This window comes from Saccopteryx bilineata, chromosome 1 (genome assembly GCF_036850765.1).
Source record: "Saccopteryx bilineata isolate mSacBil1 chromosome 1, mSacBil1_pri_phased_curated, whole genome shotgun sequence".
NCBI lineage: Eukaryota > Metazoa > Chordata > Mammalia > Chiroptera > Emballonuridae > Saccopteryx > Saccopteryx bilineata.
In genome coordinates, this window is record NC_089490.1 from 281,826,559 (window position 1) to 281,853,412 (window position 26,854).

At 39.7% G+C, this 26,854-nt stretch overlaps 1 protein-coding gene across 3 annotated transcripts in view; it reads right to left on the reverse strand.

Annotated features, from left to right (window-relative positions):
• The window catches only part of DNAH5 (dynein axonemal heavy chain 5), a 326,976-nt gene that overhangs the window by 181,361 nt on the left and 118,761 nt on the right, over positions 1 to 26,854 (reverse strand). For all 3 annotated transcript variants that reach the window (XM_066243771.1, XM_066243781.1, XM_066243766.1), the window contains 6 exons: positions 14,370 to 14,541; positions 8,790 to 8,935; positions 3,389 to 3,554; positions 2,457 to 2,696; positions 651 to 841; positions 475 to 562 (listed from right to left, as the gene is read on the reverse strand). In XM_066243771.1, the coding sequence (XP_066099868.1) occupies positions 475 to 562; positions 651 to 841; positions 2,457 to 2,696; positions 3,389 to 3,554; positions 8,790 to 8,935; positions 14,370 to 14,541 (1,003 nt within the window). The remainder of the gene's footprint in view (positions 1 to 474; positions 563 to 650; positions 842 to 2,456; positions 2,697 to 3,388; positions 3,555 to 8,789; positions 8,936 to 14,369; positions 14,542 to 26,854) is intronic.

The window sequence follows — 26,854 nt, forward strand, 5'->3', positions numbered from 1 at the left end:
AACTAAAGATAACATTTAATATAATTAGCAACTTGCATATCATTGTATGTCATATGTTCCCTAATTTTAGAAACTACAAATGAAAACCATGGGATGTACAACATGTTCTTATATCACAGCATGTCAGCAAAACAGGACACATAATAGATCAAAAATGTCTCTTTATTATCTGGAATAATCATTGTGGTGATGACAAGTGTCTCTTTAAACTGAGAAATTAAACCCTTCTTGTCCCCCAGTTCTCATCATTACATTGGGCTAGAAATTAATGATATACCCAAAACTGTGAGATACCCACTAGAGGTTAACTATTTATAATGATGACATTAAAATATATAAATCTTTATATTTTATACACTTAAAACTGGCTCACAGATTAATATCCCAACCTATTCTGATTTGAGGATTGCATGGTTTAGCTCAATACATATTGGTTTACAATGACCAGTTAAAAAGAACTACAGGAACATTTACCTTGAGGTTCATTTTCTCCCATTTCAATATCAGAATCACTGTCCTCATTATTCTGCAAAGCAACCATTTTTCTTTCATGCATCTTTTTCTACAACATAAAAGGATATTTTTCAGCTCAGTTCCATCTGCAAGAGAAGCAGCTTCAATATGAAATAATTTCTTCATCCCACACCCACCTTGGACAACAGCTCACTGCTCCACTGTCTCACCCCCTTGGTGACACTGACAATGCACTCCACAGCCTTGTTCAGCACCTGCTGGATGTCTTCCAGGGCAGGGACCATGGTGATATTGGGAATAGCCAGAGTGATGTCTGCCCGGAAAATGGGCTGACTGTTTGGCTTTATCTGAGATGCACTGTGACTGTCTGAATTAATGCAAAACAGGAAAAATTCAATCTTTTTAACTTAAAATAGGATTTATTTAATTATTAACCAGAAAAACTAAAGCACCTAGAACAATACGGTATAACAGGTATATAATCAGACAGATGTTTGTTGAATGAATGAATGAATGAATGAAATCTACTGAAGAATCTAGTTTTGATCCACGTAACAGAGCAGCTCAGTAGAACCCGAGCCATTTTCTGTTGATTACAATTTGTTCGTAGACCCTCCTTAGATACCCACTGTGTGGGATGAGGTTTAATTATGTAAACTCTTACCTAAAATATTGAAAATGATACTGTCCAAATAACAGGATACCAACAAATAAGTTAAATGTATAAAAAATAAGCAAAGAATTAAGAACAAGAATAACTATCAAATCAAGTCAAAGTCAGAACAAATAACCAGTTTGGAATTTCAAATGAAACATATGCCTTTCCTATCACAGTGTGTTGTGTATAATCCAAACTCAGAGCAATTAAAAAGTGGAGAAGAAATAAAGTACAACTCACCATTTATATCCTAAGAGATTTCAAAGTTGGAGATAGGTATATAAATATGGACAAATCGGTGTCGTCTGTGTGTGTGTGTGTGTGTGCACTCATGTGCATATAACTTTATATATATAGTTGGAAATACTTATAAAGTTGGGAAAGAAATGTGATTTAATATTCAGCATATCAACAACATTCAATTAGTTCTAATAATATTCCTGTATCAAAGAAAAAACTAAACTCAATTCAAAGTGAAATAAACCATAATGAAGTATGCCACCAATCAAAAATTTTTCAGTTTTAAAAGCTTCCACTTTTTATATTCACTTTTAATTAAATATTAAAGATGCTTTTCCTTTAAATGCTAATTTAAATTTCCTTTAAATTCAAAGTAAATTAAAAGGTTTTATTATCCTTTCAAAAAAAGGTTTTGCTAGCCTGTTATTATTCCATTTTAATTAATTACTGTTACTTTAACTATTTTAAATTTTAATTTTAATTTCCGTATGGCTCTAAATTTGATGGATTTTTGTGGTACATCTGTTCAACGCAAGACCCGTTTCTGAGTTGTGCTGAGAAAGAGATGATTGCATTGAGAATGCGAAACCAACTGGAAAGTATTAAATTGACACAAAATTAGTAAAAAACTGTTCTGCTTTGAAGAGCATAGCATTAATAAGAACTCCCTCACATTGTAAGACTGGCTAATCACCTAATAATTTAACAATGAAATTATCTTTCCACATATCTCCTTTTTAAAGTATGTGGTTTTTTTCTTTCATTAATTCATTTTACATGTTTTCACCTTATTACAAAAAGATAAAAAGGAATGCCAACTATGATGTTATTATCAAAAGCTAAGTGACCTTAAGCAAATTACTTAAACTCCCTAAGCTCCAGTTTTCTCAGTTTTAAAATGAGAGCAATGATAGTATCTACTTCCTAGAATTGTTAGGGTCATCACACACAACGCATTAATTTACAAGAAGGCACTTGATAAATGATGGGCTTTTAATTATTTAAATTTAACAAGAACACACACACATGCTCAACCAGCCTCTATGCCTGGCCAGCCAGTAGGCAAACTCTGTGGGATTATTACCCCGGAAGTTAATCATGTTGGATGAATGAATTCGCTTGCGAATGGCCTCTAGAGTATTCCTTGTAACTTTCAGAAGAGCATCCAGGTTTTGGTGATTGAAATGAGCGAGCAACTCGTAGCCCTCTTCCTCTAACATCTCAGCCTCTTTCTTCTTTCTTGTGATTGGCGTCAAAGGCAGGCGGCCTGACCCAGCACTAAGGGAAGATGTCAAGGGGTCGGGATTTTCTTCTTCTCTTTTTGCTGTTACAAGATGAGAGGGATTGAGAGAGAGACAGCGAGACATAGAGAACCATCTATTGCAATTAAAGAGTAGAAAAGTAAGATAAATGACGCAAACTTGATAACACTTAAATGACATCCTTCTTAGAAAGTGAACCATCAAAAGATAGAAAATGGAAACCGGGTCACCAGGTAGGCGGATGGAGGCCTTTCCCCCTCAATGTGAGGAAACAGGAGAGACAAGAGTTCCGCTGAAAAGCGAGACGGCCTCGGGGGCCTGGGTTCCGGTGTTCTCTCTTCCCCAGAAACTTTGGGGTGACAGCTTTCCACCTCTGCCTTTCAGCATCTGGCCTTGACTCTCCCACAAGAGGCTTGCTCTAGTCTAGTGTATGTGTACTCCAACAGAAATCCCCAACCATAATCCATCCTACTCTAGTGGTAAGGTAAACACACACACATCACAGCAAAATGCAAAGAGAGCTAACAAAGACCAATGCAAAGTATATATTTGTAGAGTTTAACCTAAAATAATGTAATTAATGACATAGAGTCATTACAGCATACTCAAAATCACAATTTCAGATTTATAAATATCCTTATAAAATTGGGAGGGTGCTCATAGAAGTGTGAAATTAATTGCTATGCAAGAAATTAAATGTTAGTTGTCAATAACATCCTAGAAAAACAGGACCTCACAGCATCCCGTCTCTTACCTGAACCTTTGTTTTTTGAATCAGTACCATTCACACTGTATACTTTTCCACTTTCTTCTTTAGATGGAACTTCCATATCTAGCAACATATTTATTAGCTCATTGACTGCTTCCTCCACTAATGAGCTTTTAAAGTGTAGTATCTGTGCACCATTTACGCAAAGATCCTATAAAAAAATTATCACGGTATCACATTTGTTTATCTGGCTCTCCAGAGCACATTAGTAATGGTATTAATGCCACAGGTTCAGCCTCCAGATGAGGGTTGGGCCTCTAACAATGCTTGGCCACACCCCTGACACTAACCCAGATGAGGCATCCCATAAGGAAACATATTAAAGACAAGGAACCAACTAGTCAGAGAAAGACAAACACCATATGATTTCACTTATATGTGTAATCTAATGAAAAAAATAAACAAAATAGGAAAAGATTTACAGACACGGAAAATAGACTGACAGGGAGGGGGATTGGGGAGCTGGGTGAAAAAAGGTGAAAGGGTTAAGCCAGAAACAAACAAACAAAAAAACTCAAGACACAGACAACAGTATGATGATTACAGGAGGGAAAGGAGGTGGGAGAGGTATAGGGGCTACAGAGGGATAAATGGTGAAAGAAAGAGGCTTGGCTTTGAATGGTGAACACACAATACAACACACAGATGATCTATTTTAGAACTGTATGCTTGAAACCTATATAATTTTACTAACCAGTGTCACCCCCAATAAATTCAATATAAATTATAAAAAAAAAAGACAAGAAACCAAACCAACTGGAGCAGCATGAATAAACCAAAATTATACTTACCTCATCAACAATAGAGAAAATAACTCCCAAAGCCATCAGCAGCCTCTCTCTGCCCATAAAGTTTCCTCCCTTTTATATAAATCTTTCCTCCTCATCTTTGCCAACAAAGCACAGTCAACCCTAATTAATTTCAGATATTCCCCTCCCCTCCATTAAAGAATATGACTTAAATATAAACTGATAAGATTGTGGCACTGTGATCAGATAGACAGAGAAATAGATGGATAGACAGACAGCTAAAGAGACAGATGATAGATAGACAAACAGGCAGGGATAGATAATGTTGACAGTCAGGATTTACCTCCTCATTGGAAAATAAACCCATGAAGCCACAGACTATCAGACATATCCAGCTCCATTCTGAGTCCCACAATTATTCATCTGGGGACCCTGTGATGTGCTCATGGTTCATCCACTCCAAATATCAGCTTCATGGTTCACTTACCTCCTCATTACCCATGACCTTCACCTCCACGTAGCTGCTACAGGACACATGGTATTTTGATTCATTACTATAGGAACATTCTGATGTCTCCTAAAACTATTAAACTTTTTTAACATCATATGAAGTATAAAATAACAACTTCAATCCCAACTCAGAACTTTACCCAACTACCAATTTCCATCCCTTGTTCAGAGACAATTATGAAAATGAGACAGAAATAGTCATGGAAAGAGGCCAGACAGAGAGTGCGTAAAGGATAGAATAGAGTTAACAACACCATCTAGTGACAAGTATAGACTCTGGCACCAAACAGCCTGGGTTCAAATCCTACCTCGCTAGCTCTGTGTGATTCTAGGATATCCTTCTGTGCCCTGATCTTCCAATCTGTGAAATGGTGATTATGGTAGAACCTACCTTAGGTTGTTGGGAGTATTCTAGAAGATAATGAATATAAAATACTAAGAATAGTGCCGGTCACAAAGTAAGCATTCAGAAGTGCTTGATATTATAATTGGTCAGCAAATCACACATAAACACCAGATCTATGTTTGCCAAGTTTGTTCATCTCGTTCCATATAAACTGGTTCCTTGATGTTTAACAGATCACTAATATTTTCTAAAGTCTGCATCTTAAATTCTCTGACTCTACACACCCTTGCCTAATGACATGTTTTTGCACTTCAATCATTTCTTTACCAATATCCTCTACTCCACCACTCTGTCAGCCTTCTACTGTTCCACCCAGGAGAAGTCCAATCCAAATCAAGCAGAAGATCTACCTTCTCCAATTGCACACACAGGTCATAGCAATACAGGTGGCTGGCACTGGGAATTCACAGTCCCCAAACTAGTCAGAATGCTTCCCAGCAATCAATCTATATGACTCCTATCACATTCCTCTACCAGGCTTCATAAAAGCTGTGTCCTCAAATTCCTGTCCTTGAATCTTTAGACCATCTTCCCCCAGCATACTCAGCTAACGACCTCAATTTCTATAGCACAAACCAAATGGAGGCCATGACATGGGGACTCACCCAACTTCCTGACGCCATGACTTTACCCAGGAGACAACAGGCCTCTTTCATTAACCCCTGTTCCTCCTCTTTCTGTGAATGAATGTTTCTCTTTCTATTCAAAAATAATCAAACAACCTGACTTCTAAATCCCAGTCTCTGCTTTCCCAGAGACCCTGCTCACCAACCATTTTCTTTCTCCTTCTCTACATAATTATCTCCCTTAACATACTGACATGCTCAATGAACCTCAACAGCTTCCTCCAGCTACCAGAACAACAGGTTTGTGCCTCAGGGCCTTTGTACTTGCTGTTCCTTCTTCCTGAAATGTTCTTCCTCTGGTTTGCCCACTCTCTGAGTAATCACAGATCATTCCTATCCATTGACAATAAAAATCACAGCTCTTTGTCAAGTAATCCTTTTCTCCATTACCCTCTTAATTATTCCTCATTGAACTAATCACTGCCTGTCATGTTGTTTGTCATAGCCCTTTGGTTTGTTTTTCTGTGTCCTCCACTTGAAAGTAGGCTCCATGAAGGCGGGGCCTTCATCTGTTTTGTTCACTGCTCCATCCCCAGCAGTGGTTTACATAGGAGTGCCACAAAAATTATTGAAAGAATAAGTGAATTTTTAATAGTAAACTAATTCAAAGGAAATCATTCTTTTATAATGGTAATAATCATTCATTTATATTGGTAGTTATTTTGGTAATCAAAAATGCAAACTAAAATTAGGTTCTATGATTTTGCTATTTAAACTAAAATGTATAAATTATAACATGTATAATTAATTTTTAAATTTTATTATGTAATTATATTTTTATAATAAATGTTATTATAAAATTCTTTATAACAAAAAAATAATTATAATAAGTTTGTTGAAAGATAGTAAAATTGGTACTATCACATTACTGGTGGCATTGTAAATTAAAACCATTCTTTTGAAAAGCTATTGGCTATAAATATTAAGAGTCACTAATTGAAATTACATTCTTTTGATGCAATAATCTTACTATAGAAGAGGAAGTCATTTTAAAAGAGAAAAAGTATGATACATTTATGTTGATTGCAGCTCTTGGCAAAATATCAAAACTTTGGAAGCCTTATAAATGTCCAGTAACAAGGAACCAGCAAGTAAATTAAAGTCCATCAACTCAACAGAATATTCTGAAAGCATCCTTACAATGGTAGCTGTAAAAGCTATACAGAAAATATTTTGTGGCCTGACCTGTGGTGGTACAGTGGATAAAAGCGTTGACCTGGAACACTGAGGTCGCCAGTTTGAAACCCTGGGCTTTCCAGGTCAAGGCACATATGGGAGTTGATGCTTCCTGCTCCTCTCCCCTTCTCTCTCCCTTTCTCTCTCTCTCTCTAACAATGAATAAATAAAATCTAAAAAAAAAATTTTAAATAAAAAGAAAAGAAAATATTTTGTGAAAAAATGTTAAGTGAGAGAAAAAACACTGTTTGAAATCTGCTCTGTGTATAGTAGGGATCACAACTTGATTAGGAGACAAATAGGCAATATACCAAACACAGCACCCTAATGACAGAAGTGGCTCACTGTGCCTAGACTGCTTGTACAAACAGTGTGGCTTGTGCTAAGCACCTGCCTTCCTACTGGGAGTCTGCAGTTTGCGTCCATGCTAGGCACAGGTGCTTATGTGACCAGACCCAATAAAAACCTTGGAAATTGAGTCTCTAATAGGCTTCTCTGGGCAGGAACACTGCATACATGTTGCCTAAATTTTATTGCTGGAAGGAGAATGAGCCCTGTGTGGCTTCTCGTGAGAGGGAGAAATCATAAGGAAGTCTGCCATGCATTCCCCTGAAAACAGCTTGTCTTTTCCCTTATGGTCTGATAAAGCCTCCATTCTATGGCATGGTAGTAAGTTTTAGCATTGAGTGCAACTAGATCCTGAGTTTCATGAGTCCTTCTATGGGGATAGTCTTGGAGGGTCCTGATGCACCATATTAAAATAATCACTGATTTTAATGATATTTCTATTAGCAGGATGCCCATTGGGAACAATGTAAATGATCCTAAAGTGACATTTCCAAAGGGGCATTGCACAGAGGATCACTGCCAGGATCTTAACCCTGGCACAGAAAAGAAGGTGTCCTGTTTACAAATAAGTTTGAGAAATACTGGGTTAAAGAAAGTTAGATAGGCTCTCTTCTAGGAGACCTTCTGAATGCCTTATTTTTTTAATGTAATTATTTTTATTATAATATCCCTCTAAAATGTAGAAATGTTGAGCTAAGTATAAAATTTACTGGTTTATAGTTCTTATAATTTTATAAATCTGAAACAAATGTGTAAATTATATACAAACAAATAAAAAACCAATAAAATTCAAGTAAAGAATATTAAGTTTACTACAAGATTCACGGAGTATTCTGCTAAAACTAAAGGGTGGATGTTAACAGTGGCATTGTATAGATGTGGATTCAATTTTATACATAAAACCTATACTTTTGGTTTAATAATACTGATGAAAGGAAGGCCTGCTTACATAAATAGGCTTTAACAACTACATTAATGCCTTCAGGCTTTGCTTTTTAATCAGGGCTATTCAGGCCCAAAGACCTTATTTTAATACGTTAACGTGTACAGAATGCGTAAGAGGAAAGAAGGATACAGTCTCCCTGCACAGTTTGGACAGACTCCACCTTTCCCAGTTTTCCTGGTATGGCTCCAGAACCGTGTGCCACAGAACCCCAGTTTGGGAAACGCTGCTCTGAAGGAAAAACTTTTAAAAATTCTGTCCAGAGACTGCTTAACACAATTGTTTTATTAATTAACCCTAGCTTACTAGAAGCTCTTTAGCTAAATAGCTCTATACTTCAAAAAAAAAAAACATATGAAAACAATAACAAATATGTTTCATGGCAACTTCCTTCCTACTGATCTGAAAAGAAACGATTCATTCCTCCTGTCTAAGTGACTCCCTACACACCTTCCTCTTCATTTTCAAGTTAGGTTGGTCTGAAGACTCCGCATTTGAATAACATCTAGCACTGACCAATCACAAGTTGAGAAAGCAAAACTAATTTCTGCTTCAAAAACGTTCCCTTTATAAAAAAAAAAAATGAATCACAAAAGCTGTTTCGTAAAAACATTGATATTCTAATAACCTTTGTCCCTTGGAGAAACTCTTCGCAGGTAAGCGGCTCCTCCTGGGGGAGCTGACAAAGGGGCGTGCTGCTCATTTCTTCCAGAACAGCCTCAATGCGGAACTCGATCAAATCGTTGACCCTGTCAACCAGCACTTCCAGGTCCTCTTTGGAAAAAAATAGAAGTGAATAAAAGAGATTAAGCATTTTATTTTTGCTTTTTATTTTAAATGAACACTTGACTATACAGAAGAAGTAAAAACAGGATCAAAGTCAGTCCACACCGGTTTCAGGCTTGGTGTTTCTAATGCTATATTCTGTCTTTAACCAGTTTCCCATTTTCTCAGCAGGCCTAGCTCTGACTCAGACTTGAAGATTTGGCTCTGATGCAGCTCCCTGAGGAGGCTCCCTGTGATCTGCACATACTCAAGCGGCCCGTAGCCTGCACTGACATTGACCCTGAGCATCCTTCTGTTTCTACATATACCACTTGCTCTCCCCTTGTGTCTCTGGAATGCATATTTTTCATCTTTGCATCTTCAAGACTGACCTCGATGCCTATTCCACAGGAGGTACTCAACAGATCCTACTGAAGTGAAATTCCCCCACTGTTCCTTTACTGTTACTTTCGTAAGGTAGATTTATTTTTAAGTTGTGGTAAATATTGAACACCAAGTTCTACAAAGAGAAAGGTCCATTCTGAAGGAAATTACCCACTTTACTTCTAAAGTAGAAATGATGGTTAATAGATACCCAACTCTGAGGTAAATATATTTTTCAGCATTTATCTTCCAGTGAATTCTCTTTTTGTCCTAAAACTACTTTCTTCTAAGAAATGAAATTAAAACTGAATACAGAATAATCCATGTTAAAAACTCATGATGTGTCACAGTTGTAAACACTTCCTTAAATCAATACCTTTACTCCATAGAGAATAAAGCCCTAGAAGTTTCAATCATTTCTATGCTAATTATGAAAGAGGCTACTCAAGATACCAAACAGTACTCCCTAGTAAGCTTACGGGTTACTAAAAGAGAGCCAACACTTTTTTTTAAGCATGTGTGTGCTCAATAAAATTCTTTACTATTTCCAATTCTTCAAAATTTCCTAAAGGTCATCTCTGGTAAGTGAATGTCTTTGGAGAATTTAATTGACTCTTCAAAGCATTTTCAAGGACATCTGTATCTCCGTACCCTATTCTACCCCTACTTTTACCCAGGATGTCTACATCCTAACCCCCTGCAAATGTCACAAAGGAGACTTAGCTTATGTGATCAAGTTAAGGATCTTGAGATATAAAGACTGTCCTGGATCATCCAGGTAGGGCCAAGACATCTTTAAGAGGGAAGCAGGAGAGTCATCAGAAGACAACTTGAATATACAAAGAACTCATAAAACTCAACAACAAACAAATAATCCAATAAAAAAATGGGAAGAGGACATGAACAGACACTTCTCTCAGGAAGAAATACAAATGGCCAACAGATATATGAAAAGATGCTCATCTTCATTAGTTATTAGAGAAATGCAAATCAAAACTGCAATGAGATACCACCTCACACCTGTTAGATTAGCTATTATTAACAAGACAGGTAATAGCAAATGCTGGAGAGGCTGTGGAGAAAAAGGAACCCTCATTCACTGTTGGTGGGAATGTAAAGTAGTACAACCATTATGGAAGAAAGTATGGTGGTTCCTCAAAAAACTGAAAATAGAACTACCTTATGACCCAGAAATCCCTCTACTGGGTATATACCCCCAAAAGTCAGAAACATTGATACATAAAGACACATGCAGCCCCATGTTCATTGCAGCATTGTTCATAGTAGCCAAGACATGGAAACAACCAAAAAGCCCTTCAATAGAAGACTGGATAAAGAAGATGTGGCACATATACACTATGGAATACTACTCAGCCATAAGAAATGATGACATCGGATCATTTACAACAAAATGGCGAGATCTTGATAACATTATACGAAGTGAAATAAGTAAATCAGAAAAAACCAAGAACTGCATTATTCCATACATAGGTGGGACATAAAAACAAGACTAAGAGACATTGATAAGAGTGTGGTGGTTATGGGGGGGGGGGGAGGGAGAGGAAAGGGGGAAGGGGAAGGGGCACAAAGAAAACTAGATAGAAGGTGATGGAGGACAATCTGACTTTGGGTGATGGGTATGCAACATAATTGATTGACAAGATAACCTGGACATGTTTTCTTTGAACATATGTACCCTGATTTATTGATGTCACCCTAGTAAAATTAATAAAATAAAAAAAAGAAAACAATTTGACTGCTGAAGTGGAGAGACAGAGAAAAAGAGATTTGAAGATACTAAGCTGCTGCCTTTTACGATGGAGTGATCGCACCCAAAAGATGTAGGCGGCCTTTGGAATATAGAAATTCTCCCTCTAGAGCCTCCAGAAGGAAACATCCTTGCTGATACTTGGATTTTAACTCCCTAAGACTTATTTTGAACTTCTCATCTCTTTAACTATGTTATTTTAAGCCACTGATTTAGTGGTAACTTTTTACAGTTGCAATAGAAAACTCATACATCTATGCATAGATTGTGCAAATTCATGTTTATAGAAGTTCTGTGTGCTACCTTGAAGAGTAGCCAACCATGCTCTTACATGCATGATACAAATAACCACCTTTAAAAAGAAGAGTTGGCTCTCTGATTCAAAAAAAAAAAAAGAAAACAACTGTTGTTGAGATTCAACATAGTTTGCCTCCCAAAAACTTAATATTTGTTTAACCTCACTTCCTTATTTTAAATTACAAAAGGAGAACAGAATCAGAGAACTAAGAATAGTTTCTTTAGAAACTAGCTCCTTCTCTGCAGGAAACACTCCAATAAAACATCCAAATGTTAATACTGTAATCCTAATATTCTCCAGGGAGACTATTACCAAAGTCTACCTTAGCCTGTTCTAGTTTGGTTGTGAGAACTCTTACTATAAAGTTTTTATACATTTTATGAGTGCCTCCTTCTAGAACTTTAGCCAATTTCCTCTTGCTTTTATTCTGGGGAGATGGATTTTCAAAAGAATATTGGTTTAAAAGCAAGAAACCGGGTTCTAAACTCATCTTTACTGCACACATCCATAAACAACAGAAGTTGTTTAGCATCTCTGGATCATAGTTTTCCACTTTAAAATGAAGGTCTTAGCCCTGGCCAGTTGGCTCAGTGGTAGAGCGTCGGCCTGGTGTGCAGGGGTCCCAGGTTCGATTCCCGGCCAGGGCATACAGAAGCACCCATCTGCTTCTCCATCCCTCCCCTCTCCTTCCTCTCTGTCTCTCTCTTCCCCTCCCGCAGCGAGGCTCCATTGGAGCAAGGATGGCCCAGGCGCTGGGGATGGCTCCTTGGCCTCTGCCCCAGGCGCTAGAGTGGCTCTGGTCATGACAGAGCGACGCCCCGGAGGGGCAGAGCATCGCCCCCTGGTGGGCAGAGCGTCGCCCCCTGGTGGGCATGACGGGTGGATCCTGGTCAGGCGCATGCGGGAGTCTGTCTGACTGTCTCTCCCCGTTTCCAGCTTCAAAAAATTAAAAATAAAAAAAAAAGATAAAATGAAGGTCTTGTTTAAGATTATTTCTACAATCTTCTCCATTCCTATAACATAGGTTGTCTGATCATTCATTTTATATTATTCAACCTTCAAATTATGATAAGCCTAAAACACTTCTCAATATTATCCAAATATCTCTTTACAATTTGTCTTTGAATCTAGTTCCCAATTTATGAAGCAAAAAAAAAAAGGACAGGAGGGTTTCACCATTAATTCCTCCTGCCCAACCCAGTGCCTCTCAATTATTCTTTTTTTTTTTTTTTTGTATCTCTCTGAAGCTGGAAACGGGGAGAGACAGTCAGATAGAATCCCGCATGCGCCCGACCGGGATCCACCCGTCATGCCCACCAGGGGACGATGCTCTGCCCATCAGGGGGCGATGCTCTGCCCCTCCGGGGCGTCGCTCTGTTGCGACCAGAGCCACTCCAGCGCCTGGGGCAGAGGCCAAGGAGCCATCCCCAGCGCCCGGGCCATCTCTGCTCCAATGGAGCCTTGGCTGCAGGAGGGGAAGAGAGAGACAGAGAGGAAGGAGATGGGGAGGGGTGGAGAAGCAGATGGGCGCCTCTCCTATGTGCCCTGGCCGAGAATCGAACCCAGGACCTCTGCACGCCAGGCCAACGCTCTACCACTGAGCCAACCAGCCAGGGCCTCAATTATTCTTCTGTACACAGTGCCTGGTGAATTAAATAGCTGGACCCTCCTGAGCTCTGAGCTCTAAGTGTTTTTGGAAGGTACAGTGAAAAACTACTAATGAAACAAGCTCTTGACAATTTAGACTGCAAATAGAATAGGTACCACTCCAGCAGCCACAAATACAGGTTAGAGACAGAAAGAGAGAATATAAAAGGAGCTACCACAAAAGGTACCTAGAAGGGAGCCCAGGAAAAGACCCAGAAATGAGGTGATAGAATCAACAGACAGAAAAGAGGTTAGGGAGAAAAAGAAACAGAAAGAGACTAACTATATAAACCTATTGCAATCATGAATCCATAAATGGATGGATGTCTAGTATGCACCTAATTCAGAGTCATTTAAAAAAAAATTAAGCCTGATTTTCATGTCATTTGTGGTTAGTTTGGGGAGAAAGATGAAATTGTACCTAACTATTAGAAGGAAACAAAATACAGTCTCTGGTCCCAGCTGTAAAACAACAAGAGGCCACAGGAGGAAGTGGCCCCATGTGGCGGAACAGTCTGAGTGATCTTCTGGAAGTGAGACTCACTCTGGGCTCTAAACCGTGGGGAGAACTGGGCCACGGAGAGGAGGGGGAGGACTCTGGGTAGGTGAGGGGAATGGCAACATCTAAGTCTTCTTGGAAAAACCCCTCCATACTGTGTCCCAAACTGTGTTCCATGGTCTGCTGTGAAAGGTCTATAAAGTGTTAATATGTTCTCCCAGAAGGCAGTCAAGGAACTCTGGGTAATGCCACCAAAACAGGCCACTTGTGGAGACCCTGCGACAAGGGCCTATTAAAGCTATAAGAAGTCCTCCAGAAAAGAAGCCCACCTAACTCTGTCCAAGCTGAATTTCCCAGACTTATCTGAGCCAGATCCTTTCTCTGCAGCACACTTGTAAACATTGTATTTTAAGAATTATACCACCTTATATATATTTAAAAGTGTGTTATATCCCTCAATAAAAAAAAAAAGTTTGCATAAATTGTTCCCATATATACTGTTGTTCAGCACTCTGCTCTGTCCAAATCTCCACATCTTTCTGTTGCCTAAAAATACACTAATCTATTAGTATAAAAAGCCGAATGACTCTGAAGATCCTTTAATTTCTAATGTTCAACGATAAGTATATTTTAAAATGTAGTTAATCTTTGGGGATGAAATTAAATTGTGAATATATATAATTTCCAGGAAATTAATGAATTCATATAATTTGGTAAGATTCCTTAGGAAACAGCTTAAAAGTAACATACCCCATTTCACTATTTATGTAACAATATCTGTAAGAAAGTATACAAAAGACATTAAGAACTCAGCCTTTCAAATTGAGAAATAACCGTTCAAACTTACTTATCCTTGCAAAAGCGTTTCTCAAGTATGCCTCAATGTTTAATGAGGTCCAGGTCAGGGCAGCCAGGCCAGGCTGGACAGCTTCATCCACTTTAGCCAAATGAGGGACCATTAGTTGCTCTACGGTGGGAGGCATTTTTGACTTCACTCTCTGATATTCATCAAGCATCATCTACAATGAAATGAGCATTAAATAATCAATTAACATCTCACGTTTGTGTGTGTGTGTGTGAGACAGAGAGAGAGAGACAGAGGGAAGGACAGAGAAGGACAGACAGACAGAAAGGGAGAGAGATGAAAAGCATCAATTTTTCGTTCTGTCTCCTTAGTTGTTCATTGATTGCTTTCTCATAGGTGCCTTGACTGGGGAGCAACAGCAGAGAGAGTAACTCCTTTCTCAAGCCAGTGACCTTGGGCTCAAGCTGGTGAGCTGTGCTCAAACCAGATGAGCTCACGCTCAAGCCGGCAACCTCAACCTCAGGGATTCGAACCTGGGTTTTCCATGTCCCAGTCTGACACTCTAACCACTGTGCAACCACCTGGTCAGGCAACATTTCACATTTAATATCTATTAATGTCACTTTTTCAGTCCAAAAAGATGGCTTTTATTCAGGGTCCAGCTGGTGGGCTCCAACAGCAACCTGGCAGGTAGAGTGACCAAAACAAAATAAGAATAAAACAGAAGATTAGAAACCCCTCCATAAATACACATTCCTAATCTGATAAAAATACACTGAGGAAATGAGAAAAAAATTTAAAAGTTTCTCACCCCCTCCCCAAATGGAGAGAAAAATTTGGAAGCCAAGTAACTTTTCTAAACCAGGTAAAGTCACATTACCAGTGCCTTAGCCTGTGTATCACTAAGGTCATATATTCAACTTTGCATGCTGGCACATTTTCCTGCTTCTTTGGGCACTTCCTGTGGACCACATTCATCACCCAAAGTGTCGGGTCACAAGGGGCCTGCCTCAGCTCATTCCTGGAATTGTAGGCCAAATCCTGATGAAAGACCCAGTGTGTACAAGGAGTCAGGAATCAGTGTTGATATTATCAAGTGTCATGGCTTTAAGTGTCATACATAGACCAAGACAACCAAATTTTTATCTCCAGCCCAAATCCCATTCCTGAAGTCTAGATTCATAAACAGCAGGAACCTACTCAATACCTGCACTTGAAAATACAGCAGACATTTTAAACTTAACATATCTAGCCTGACCAGGCAGTGACACAGTGAATAGAGTGTCAGCCTGGGATGCTGAGGTCCCAAATTTGAAACCTGAGGTCACTGGATTGAGCACGGGCTCATCCAGCTTGAGCATGGGGTCACTGGCTTGAGCATGAGATCACAGACGTGACTACATGGTTGCTGGTTTGAGCCCAAAGATTGCTGGCTTGAGCAAAGGGTCACTGGCTCAGCTGAAGCTCCACAGTCAGGGCATATATGAGAAAGCAATCAATGAACAACTAAAGTGCCACAACAAGTTGATGCTTCTCATGTCTCTCCATTCCTATCTGTCTGTCCCTACCTATCCATCTCTCTCTCTTTCTCTCACTCTCTCTTGCTCACACAAAAAAACAAAAACAAAAAAAACTTAACATGTCTAAAACTGAAAGTTTAGACTTAACATGTCTAAAATTGAAAGTCTGTTCTTCCTCCAAACATTCTATGCCCACAGCATTCTCCATCTCAACTCATGGCAAATCGATCCATTTCATTCTCAGTCCAAAACTCAGAATCATCCTTGATTCCTCTCTATCTCACACCTACATGCAATCCATCAGGATATGCTGTTGGCTCCATGTCCAAAAAGAGATCCTACATTGAACTTGCTTACCACTGCTACCACCATCATGGACTCTCACCTAAACTATTGTCATAGTCCACCATTTCCCTGCTTCCACTCATGGTCCCTGCAGTCTGTGCTCCACTTAAAGCAAAAGTGATCTTTTCAATATAATTTGGATCATCTCATTCCCCTGTTTATGTGGCCACACAGCTTCCCATCTCATTCAGGGCTACAGGTTCTTTTGCTTGTCTATAAAAATCTACCCAATCTGGACTCCATTACTTCTCTAATTTCATCTCTAATAACTCCTTTCCTTTCCTCTCTTACCTGATCCTGACTTAGTGTCTTCCTTAGCTTCAGGGCCTTTGCGCATCACCTTCAAAGAATTATTCAGAAGACAAGATGGCGCTGGAGTAGGTGGACGTCCCAACTCCCAGAACCAAAGTGGATTACAAACTAATTTTAAGAACTATCATCTGGAAAAACCAACGTTAGACTAAACTAAGAGGACTCTTCAACCAAGGAACACTGAAGAAGCCACACCGAGACTGGTAGGAAAAGCGAAAATGCAGAGAGGGCTGCCCAGCTCCCCAGAGCAAACGGCAGCCGGGAGAGACTCGCGTGGTGGGAAGTGAGTTTAGCAGAAAGGAGAGGGTCCTGAGTCCCAGGAACAAAGCCCCAGCCTGCAGCCCCAGAGCCTAGAAGAGGCATAAGGACAGTATTTAGCTGGAAACAAGTCAGGATACTGTTTGTGAGAAAGAGACAAATTTCTCAGACCCAGGATTCTTCTTAAAGGGACCACACAGAAAACCTATCTCACAACCACTCACCCGGGGCTCCGGGGAAAGGAGAGAGAGGAGAGGACTGGAGTAGCAGGAAGACAGTAGTGAGTCTTAGGGTCTGAGCTGCAGCGCCCCCACCTACATGGCTGAGGGCTCACCGGAGGGCAGCGGCAAGAGGCGGAAGTGTGGTTCTGTCGGCAAGGGCGGAAGCCAGCTGGCCACCACTGGGACCAGGTGTGAGCTCAGTCTTGCCCAGCTGGGGAGAAGGGGGAGTACAAAACTGGTCAAGCCCAGCTGCAGGCCGCCTATAATCCAGCCTGTGGGAGAAGGGTGGGAACCCTGGAAGGGGTGGAGACAGGCCCTTGAGCAAGGGCGCAGGAGCACAGCCTTGCCCTGCCCAAGGAACCGAGGCTTGTGGCCTATATTGGGAGCTGGCTCTTCCCTCAGGGGTGGAGCCAAAAGCCCAGAACAGGCGGAGTCCCACTACTTAGCGTGGGCATGAGGTCCTGCCCAGCCTGTGGAACCAAAGCTTGCAGCAGTCCCACGAGCGGGCCCCTCCTGCAATGGCGGGATGAAAGCACGGAAACAGGTGGAGACTTGCAGTTGAGCAAAGGTGCTCGCCACTGTCCCCAGGGCGAGCATAACACCACCCGCGGGGGTGGGGCGAAGGCCAATGCCACCAAGGATTGTATACCCAAGCACGTAATCACAGTCACCCCGTGAAGGAAAGGCAGAAACCACAGCAACAGCCCCAGTGGGAAGACACCAGCAATGCCCATACTCAAACGCCCTAGGCAGCAACAGCAGAGGGGGTGGCGGGCCTGCAGACAGACCACACCTAGGGAACAGAGGCCATGCCCAGTATACTCCAGTGGCCAAGACCTTCTTTTACACAGAGATGAGAAGTCAGAGAAACGCAACACAAATGAATCAAGAGAAATCCCCAGAAAAGGACCTGCATGAATCAGATATAACCAAATTACCAGATGCAGAGTTTAAAATAATGATTATTAGGATGCTCAAAGATATTAGAACAATAATAGATGGTCACCTAAATAAAGAGAGCAGATATAAAAACAGACATTGAAATAATAAAAAAGAATCAGTCATGCCCTGGCCGGTTGGCTCAGCGGTAGAGCGTCGGCCTAGCGTGCGGAGGACCCGGGTTCGATTCCCGGCCAGGGCACACAGGAGAAGTGCCCATTTGCTTCTCCACCCCTCCGCCGCGCTTTCCTCTCTATCTCTCCCTTCCCCTCCCGCAGCCAAGGCTCCATTGGAGCAAACATGGCCCGGGCGCTGGGGATGGCTCTGTGGCCTCTGCCTCAGGCGCTAGAGTGGCTCTGGTCGCAATATGGCGACGCCCAGGATGGGCAGAGCATCGCCCCCTGGTGGGCAGAGCGTCGCCCCTGGTGGGCGTGCCGGGTGGATCCCGGTCGGGCGCATGCGGGAGTCTGTCTGACTGTCTCTCCCTGTTTCCAGCTTCAGAAAAAATGAAGAAAAAAATAAAAAAATAAAAAAAAAAAAAGAATCAGTCAGAAATGACAAATACAATATCAGAAATGAAGAACACAATGGAAGAAATTAAAAGCAGGATGGATGAAGCTGAGAATCAAATCAGCGAGGTAGAGGACACAATAAACAAAGGCACAAAAGGAGAGCAGAAAAAAGAAAAGAGACTCAAAAAGTCTGAGGAAACTCTAAGAGAGCTCTGTGACAACATGAGGAGAAATAACATCTGCATCATAGGGGTTCCTCAAGAAGAAGAGAAAGAACAAGGGATAGAGACTTTGTTCAAGCATATCATACCTGAAAACTTCCCTCAATTAAGGCAGAAAAACATCTCACATGTTCAGGAAGCACAGAGAACTCCATTAAAGAGAAACCCAAAGAAATCAACACCAAGACATATCCTAATTAAAATACCAAAGCTAAGTGATAAAGATAAAATATTAAAAGCTGCTAGAGAAAAAAAGACTATCACCTACAAAGGAGAGCCCCCATAAGGATGACTTCCGACTTCTCAACAGAAACACTTGAGGCCAGAAGGGAATGGCAAGATATATTCAAAGTAATGCAGAACAAGAGCCTATAACCAAGAATACTTTATCCAGCAAGGCTATCATTTAAACTTGAAGGAGAAATAAAAAGCTTTCCAGACCAAAAAAAAAAACTCAAGGAATTCACTACAACCAAACCAAGGCTGCAAGAAATGCTAAGGGGCCTGTTGTAAACAGATCAAAAGAGAAAAAGAATATAGCAAAAGAGGAATACAATTTTAAAGAATAAAATGGAAACAAACAATTACATATCAAAAATAACCTTAAATGTAAATGGATTAAATGATCTGATCAAAAGACATAGGGTAGCTGCATGGATAAGAAAACAGGACCCATACATATGCTGTCTATAAGAGACACACCTTAAAAAAAAAAAAGATGCACATAGACTGAAGATAAATGGATGGAAAAAAATATTTCATGCAAATGTAAAGGAAAATAAAGCTGGGGTAGCAATACTTATATCAGACAAAATGGACTTTAAAACAAAGACTATAGTAAGAGATAAAGAAGGTCACTACATAATGATAAAGGGAGCAAACCAACAGGAAGATATAATCATTATAAATATCTATGCACCTAATATCTATGCACCTTTATATATTTAGGAGCACCTAAATATATAAAACAGACTTTGATGAATTTAAAGAGAGAGATTAACAGCAATATTATAATAGTAGGGGATTTCAATATCCCATTAACATCACTAGATAGATCCTCAAGAAAGAAAATTAACAAAGAAACAGCAGATTTAAAGGACATACTAGAGCAACTTGATTTAATAGATATCTTCAGAACCTTTCACCCTAAAGCATCAGAATATACATTCTTTTCAAGTGCTCATGGTACATTCTCTAGAATAGACCACATGATAGGACACAAAAGCGGTCTCAACAAATTTAAGAAGATTGAAATCATATAAAGCACTTTCTCTGATCACAATGGCATAAAACTAGAAATCAACCACAACAGAAAAACTGAAAAATATTCAAATACTTGGAAACTAAATAGCACATTTTAAATAATGAATGGGTAAACAATGAGATCAAAAAAGAAATTTAAAAATTCCTAGAAACGAACGATAATGAGCATACATCAACTCAAAAATTATGGGACACAGCAAAAGCAGTCTTGAGAAGGACGTTCATAGCATTACAGGAATACTTCAAGAAGCTAGAAAAAGCTCAAATAAACAACTTGACCCTACATCTAAAAGAACTAGAAAAAGAACAGTAAGTAAAGCCCAGAGCTTGTAGAAGGAAAGAAATAATAAAGATCAGAGCAGAAATAAATGACATAGAGGCTAAAGAAACAATACAGAGGATCAATGAAACCAGGAGCTGGTTCTTTGAAAAGGTAAACAAGATCAACGAACCTTTAACCAGACTCACCAAGAAAAAAAGAGAGAAAACTCAAATAAATAAAATTAGAAATGATAGTGGAGAAATCAACTGACACAAAAGAAATACAAAATATTGTAAGAAAATACTATGAATAACTGTACGCCAAAAACTAGACAACCTAGATGAAATGGACAAATTCCTTGAAACATATAATCTTCCAAAAATTAATCTGGAAGAATCAGAAAACCTAAACAGACCAATTACAACAAATGAGATTGAAACAGTTATCAAAAAGCTCCCAACAAAGAAAAGTCGGGGGCCAGATGGCTTCACAAGTGAACTCTATCAAATATTCAAAGAAGAACTAACTCCTACCCTTCTCAAGCTATTTCAAAAAATTCAAGAGGAAGCAAGACTTCCAAGCTCTTTTATGAGGCGAGCATAATCATGATTCCAAAACCAGGCAAAGACAACACAAAGAAAGAAAATTATAGGCCAATATCACTGATGAATTTAGATGCTAAAATACTCAACAAAATATTAGCAAACCAGATCCACCAATATATGAAAAAATTCATACACCATGATCAAGTGGGATTTATTCTTGGGAGGCAAGGCTGGTACAATATTCGTAAATCAATCAATGTGATTCATCACATAAACAAAAGGAAGGAGAAAAACCACATGATAATTTCAATAGATGCAGAAAAAGCATTTGATAAAATCCAGCACCCATTCATGATCAAAACTCTCAGCAAAGTGGGGATACAGGGATCATAACTCAACATGATAAAGGCCATCTATGACAAACCCACAGCCAACATCACACTCAATGGGCAAAAAATGAAAGCAATCCCCTTAAGTTCAGGAACAAGGCAGGGGTGCCCCCTTTCACTACTCTTATTCAACATAGTTCCGGAAGTCCTAGCCACAGCAATCAGACAAGAAAAATAAATAAAAGGCATCCAAATTGGAAAAGAAAAAGTAAAACTATCATTATTTGCAGATGATCTGATATTGTATATAGAAAACCCTAAAGTCACAGTCAAAAAACTACTAGACCTGATAAATGAATTCAGCAAGGTGGCAGGATATAAAATTAATACTCAGAAATCAGAGGCAGTTTTATACACTAACAATGAACTGTCAGAAAGAGAAATTAAGGAAAAAAATCCCCTTTACCATTGCAACCAAAAAAATAAAGTACCTAGGAATAAATTTAACCAGGGAGATTAAAGACTTGTACTCGGAAAATTATAAAACATTGATAAAAGAAATCAGGGAAGATACAAACAAGTGGAAGTATATATCGTGCTCATGGTTAGGAAGAATAAACATCATTAAAATGTCTATATTACCCAAAGCAATTTATAAATTCAATGCAATACCGATTAAAATACCAATGACTTACTTCAAAGATATAGAACACATATTCCAAAAATTTATATGGAACCAAAAGAGAACACGAATAACCTCAGCAATCTTGAAAAAGAAGAATAGAGTAGGAGGTATCACACTTCCGGATATCAAGTTATACTATAAGGCCATTGTACTCAAAACAGCCTGGTACTGGCATAAGAACAGGCATTTAGATCAATGGAACAGAACTGAGAACCCAGAAATAAACCCACACCTTTATGGACAACTGATATTTGACAAAGGAGGTAAGAGCATACATTGGAGTAAAGACAGCCTCTTCAACAAATGGTGTTGGGAAAATTGGACAACTATCTGAAAAAAAATGAAACTAGACCACCAACTTACACCATTCACAAAAATCAACTCAAAATGGATATAAGACTTAAATGAAAGCCGTGAAACCATAAGTATCTTAGAAGAAAACATAAGCAGTAAGCTTTCTGACATGTCTCACAGCAATATATTTGCTGATTTGTCTCCACAGGCAAGTGAAATAAAAGACAGGATAAAAAAATGGGACTATATCAAATTAAAAAGCTTCTGCACAGTTAAAGACAATAAGAACAGAATAAAAAGACAAACTACACAATGGGAGAACATACTTGACAATGCATCTGATAAGGGGTTAATAACCAAAATTTATAAAGAACTTGTAAAACTTAATACCAGGAAGACAAACAATCCAATCCAAAAATGGGCAAAAGAAATGAATAGACACTTCTCCAAAGAGGACATACAGATGGCCAATAGGCATATGAAAAAATGCTCAACATCACTAATCATTAGAGAAATGCAAATTAAAACCACAATGAGACATCACCTCACACCAGTCAGAATGGCGCTCATCAACAAAACAACACAGAATAAGTGCTGTTGAGGATGTTGAGAAAAGGGAACCCTCCTGCACTGCTGGTGGGAATGCAGACTGGTGCAGCCACTGTAGAAAACAGTATGAAGATTCCTCAAAAAATTAAAAATAGAACTGCCTTTTGACCCAGCTATTCCACTGTTAGGAATATACTCCAAGAACACCATAGCACTGTATGAAAAGAAGAAAAGCACCCCCATGTTTGTGGCAGCATTGTTCACAATAGTGAAGATCTGGAAACAGCCCAAGTGTCCATCAGAGGACGAGTGGATTAAAAAGCTTTGGTACATATATACTATGGAATACTACTCAGCCATAAGATATGATGACATCGGATCATTTACAACAACATGGATGAACCTTGATAACATTATACTGAGTGAAATAAGTAAATCAGAAAAAACTAAGAACTATATGATTCCATACATAGGTGGGACATAAAAATGAGACTCAGCGACACAAACAAGAGTGTGGGGGTTACGGGGTGGGGGGGGAGGACTGGGAGGGGGGTGGGGGAGGGGAGGGGCATAAAGAAAACCAGTTAGAAGGTGACAAAAGACAATTGGACTTTGGGTGATGGGAATGCAGCATAAGCAAATGGCGAAATAACCTAGAGCTGTTTTCTATGAACATATGTACCCTGATTTATCAATGTCACCCCATTAAAATTAATCAAAAAAAAGGAATTTGTCTCAGGGCTAATTCAGGCAGTTAGAAGAATAGTATAAGGATGCTAATTCTACTTCTCAGGCCACATCCTGCAAAAGGGGCCCCAAGAAAATTGGTGATTTGGCTCTTCTGATTTTGCCAATTGGATTTAAAAAAATATATAGGTCAAGACGCCCTGAAATGGAACTAACAATACATGGGCATAAAATTAAAGGACTTTTAGATACTGGAGCTGATGTATCTGTTATTGCTAAACTACATTGGCCTCCTTCCTGGCCCACTCATGCAGCAGCCACAGAATTAAAAGGTATAGGGCAGAGTAAATCCCCTCAACAAAGTTCTCGTTTTCTACATTGGGAAGATTAAGAAGGTCATTCTGGATTTTTTTTAAGCCTTATGCGCTCCCTGGATGGCCAGTTAATTTGTGGGGTAGAGATGTTTTGAAAAATACGGGAGCATTGCTTGTCAGTCCTAATGGTTTAGTCAGTACTCGGATGGCTTGATCGGGGATTTTTGCCTACCAAGGGACTACAGAAAGAACAGCGAGGAATTCTCACCCCCATAAAAATGGCACCCAATACCAGAAGGTGTGGATTAGGATATCAAAATTTAGCATAGGGGCCTTGGTAGTTCCTGCTACCCCAATAATGCATTTTGCAGACCCAATTACTTGGAAATCAGATAATGCTGTATGGGTAGACCAATGGCCCCTTTTTCAGGAGATACTTAGGGCAGCTGCTAGATTGGTACAAGAGCAGCTACAGCTTGGGCACATTGAACCATCTAATAGCCCATGGAATACCCTTCCATATTTTGATCTTGTCACATCCTTGATTATCAAGGGGCATAGGCAACCCTTACAGCTTATAGGTTTTGAGCCTCAAAATTATTGTTGTTCCTTCTTCAAAGGATCAACAACAATGGCTCTGGGAAACTTCCACTAAATGACAAATCACTTTTGCAAACAATGGACAACTTTATACTGAAACAGTCAACTTAAAATCAGCTCAAAGACTAGAAATATATACCATTATCATGGCTTTTCAGCATTTGCCATATTCTTCCTTTAATCTATATACAGACAGCAAATATTTACTTATGGTTGTTTCCACTATAAAGACTGCTGTCTTAGGGACAACTGCTGATGAACTATTTCAGCAGTTCCTCCTTCTTCGAAGACTTGCATGTCAACATAGAGCTCCATGTTTTATAGGACATACTCGAGCTCACTCCATGCTCCCTGGAGCTTTAGCACAAGGGAATGCCCTTGTTGATCAAGCTACCCAAAAGAAAATTATTTAGAGCAACCATGACAGATCGAGCAATTCAGTCTCATACTATTCATCACCAGAACGCTGCAGCCCGGTGTAAACAGTTTCAACTTTCTCGGGAAGCAGCACCGCAGATTGGTAAATCCTGTCCAAGGGGTCCTATACTACAATCTGTCCCTTCATTTGGAGTTAACTCTCAAGGACTCCTACCAGCACAACTTTGGCAAATGGATGTTACTCCTATATCTTCATTTGGCAAACAGTTCTATGTCCATGTTACAGTGGATACCTATTCTGGATTTATAGTAACCTCTGTCAGAACAGGAGAGGCTGCTAAGCATGTTATAGCTCATTGTCTGTATGCATTTTTCTATTATTGGATTTCCTAAACTGGTTAAACTGACAACACACCTGCATATGTAGCAAAAGCATTTACTGTATTTTGTCAAGCCTTTCGAATTATGGGTATCTCTTACAATTGTTAAAGTCAAGGTATTATTAAAGTGTACCCAGCAAATATTTTAAGGTCAATTTTAAAGAGGGGAGTCATATCCTGGAACTCCAACGGGTCTGCCATATCATGCTTTTTACTTAAAAAATTTTAAATTTCTTTTGAATGCTGATGAACAGGAGATGCCAAATCTTCTCCTGCAAACTTCTACCTTCTTTTATATGATCCAACTAATAACACTGTTTTTTATTTTTCCAAATAGCTCCAGATATATGGAAAAAGTTTATATAGGTGAATGGGGATCCTCAAACCCCTCAGCGAGATCTTCTGAGCATGGCCTTTAAGGTACCAAGAGGCAGAAAAAGCCCAATAGAGATCAGGGGAACTACCAGCTTTTGGATACGCCCTTAAAGGCTCCAACGCCCCAAAGAAGTCTCATAGGAATCCATCTGGGTCCTGCTTCAATAGTGGAAAGGAAGGTCATTGAGCTAAAGCCTGCCAGGCTTACATGCCTCTGCTGTGAAGAAACAGGGACACTGGAAGGTAGGCTTCCCCCTTGCTTCTCTAAGGGAGGGTTCAGTCTCTTCCAGCCCTGCTCCAGCCACCTATGACCTAACCTTGCCCAGAATGCTGGGGTTTGCCACTGAAGGCTGAAGGTGCCCAGGGCCATCGGCCCCATCTACGACACTGTGGACTGTTCACGAGCCTAGGGTATTTATTCCAAGAAGCAAGTAAACTGATCTCATTTGCACAAGGGCCACTTAACTATGTCTTGCCTGAATAGTCAGGTTTTTTATTCTTCCCTCAAAGATCTCTGTTGTGGGTGTTGATAGTCCTATTTTCTGCTGCTTTGTTCAATATATAGTCTTTCCTTTATTCCTCCTACCTCATTGCCCCACTCGTATTTCAGGCTGGGACCTACTCCTAATTTAGAGTTCTCTCTCCCCCTTTTGCCAACTTCTATTGTGAATTTACCTTTGCTACCTAGCTTAGTGTATCCCAAGGTTCTCTTTACCACACCAGAGTTGCAGAGCTCCAGGGAAAAGCACCCTGGTCTCATCTCTCCAGGCAGAGGAGAACAGAGGCTCCATCTCCACACATGCTGCAGATGGCTTTTCCAGAATCATTACCAGCTAGAAGCAGCGGACATTGGGACTTGGACATGAGCTGCAAAGTATAGAATTGTGACAACAATTCCAGTGCCATGCGGACTTTTCCTGGATGTGGACTTTTTCTGGACTCCTGCTCTTTGTGATAGCTCCTAACGGACTGAACTGGGGTTGGGTTGCATTCGCAGGGATTTGGAATGGTGTTGGTGCCAACTTGGACTTGGTGAACGTGTTAAGGACACTACTCTTTTATGGATTATTGTTGTATTGGCCAAGAGTTTGCTTAAAGGCTTTAATCACAGTAAAAAAATATATATATATATAATATATATATATATATATTTTATATATATATAAAGAAGATGTGGCACATATACACTATGGTATACTACTCAGCTATAAGAAATGATGACATCAGATCATCTTCATCTAAACAAAATGGTAGGATCTTGATAACATTATACAGAGTGAAATAAGTAAATCAGAAAAAACCAAGAATTGCATGATTCCATACATTGGTGGGACATAAAAACGAGACTAAGAGATACGGACAAGAGTGTGGTGGTTATGGGGGGGAGGGAAGGAGGGAGAGGGGGAAGGGGAGGGGGAGGGGCACAAAGAAAACTAGATAGAAGGTGACAGAGGACAATCTGACTTTGGGTGATGGGTATGCAACATAATTGAATGACAAGATAACCTGGACATGTTTTCTTTGAATATATGTACCCT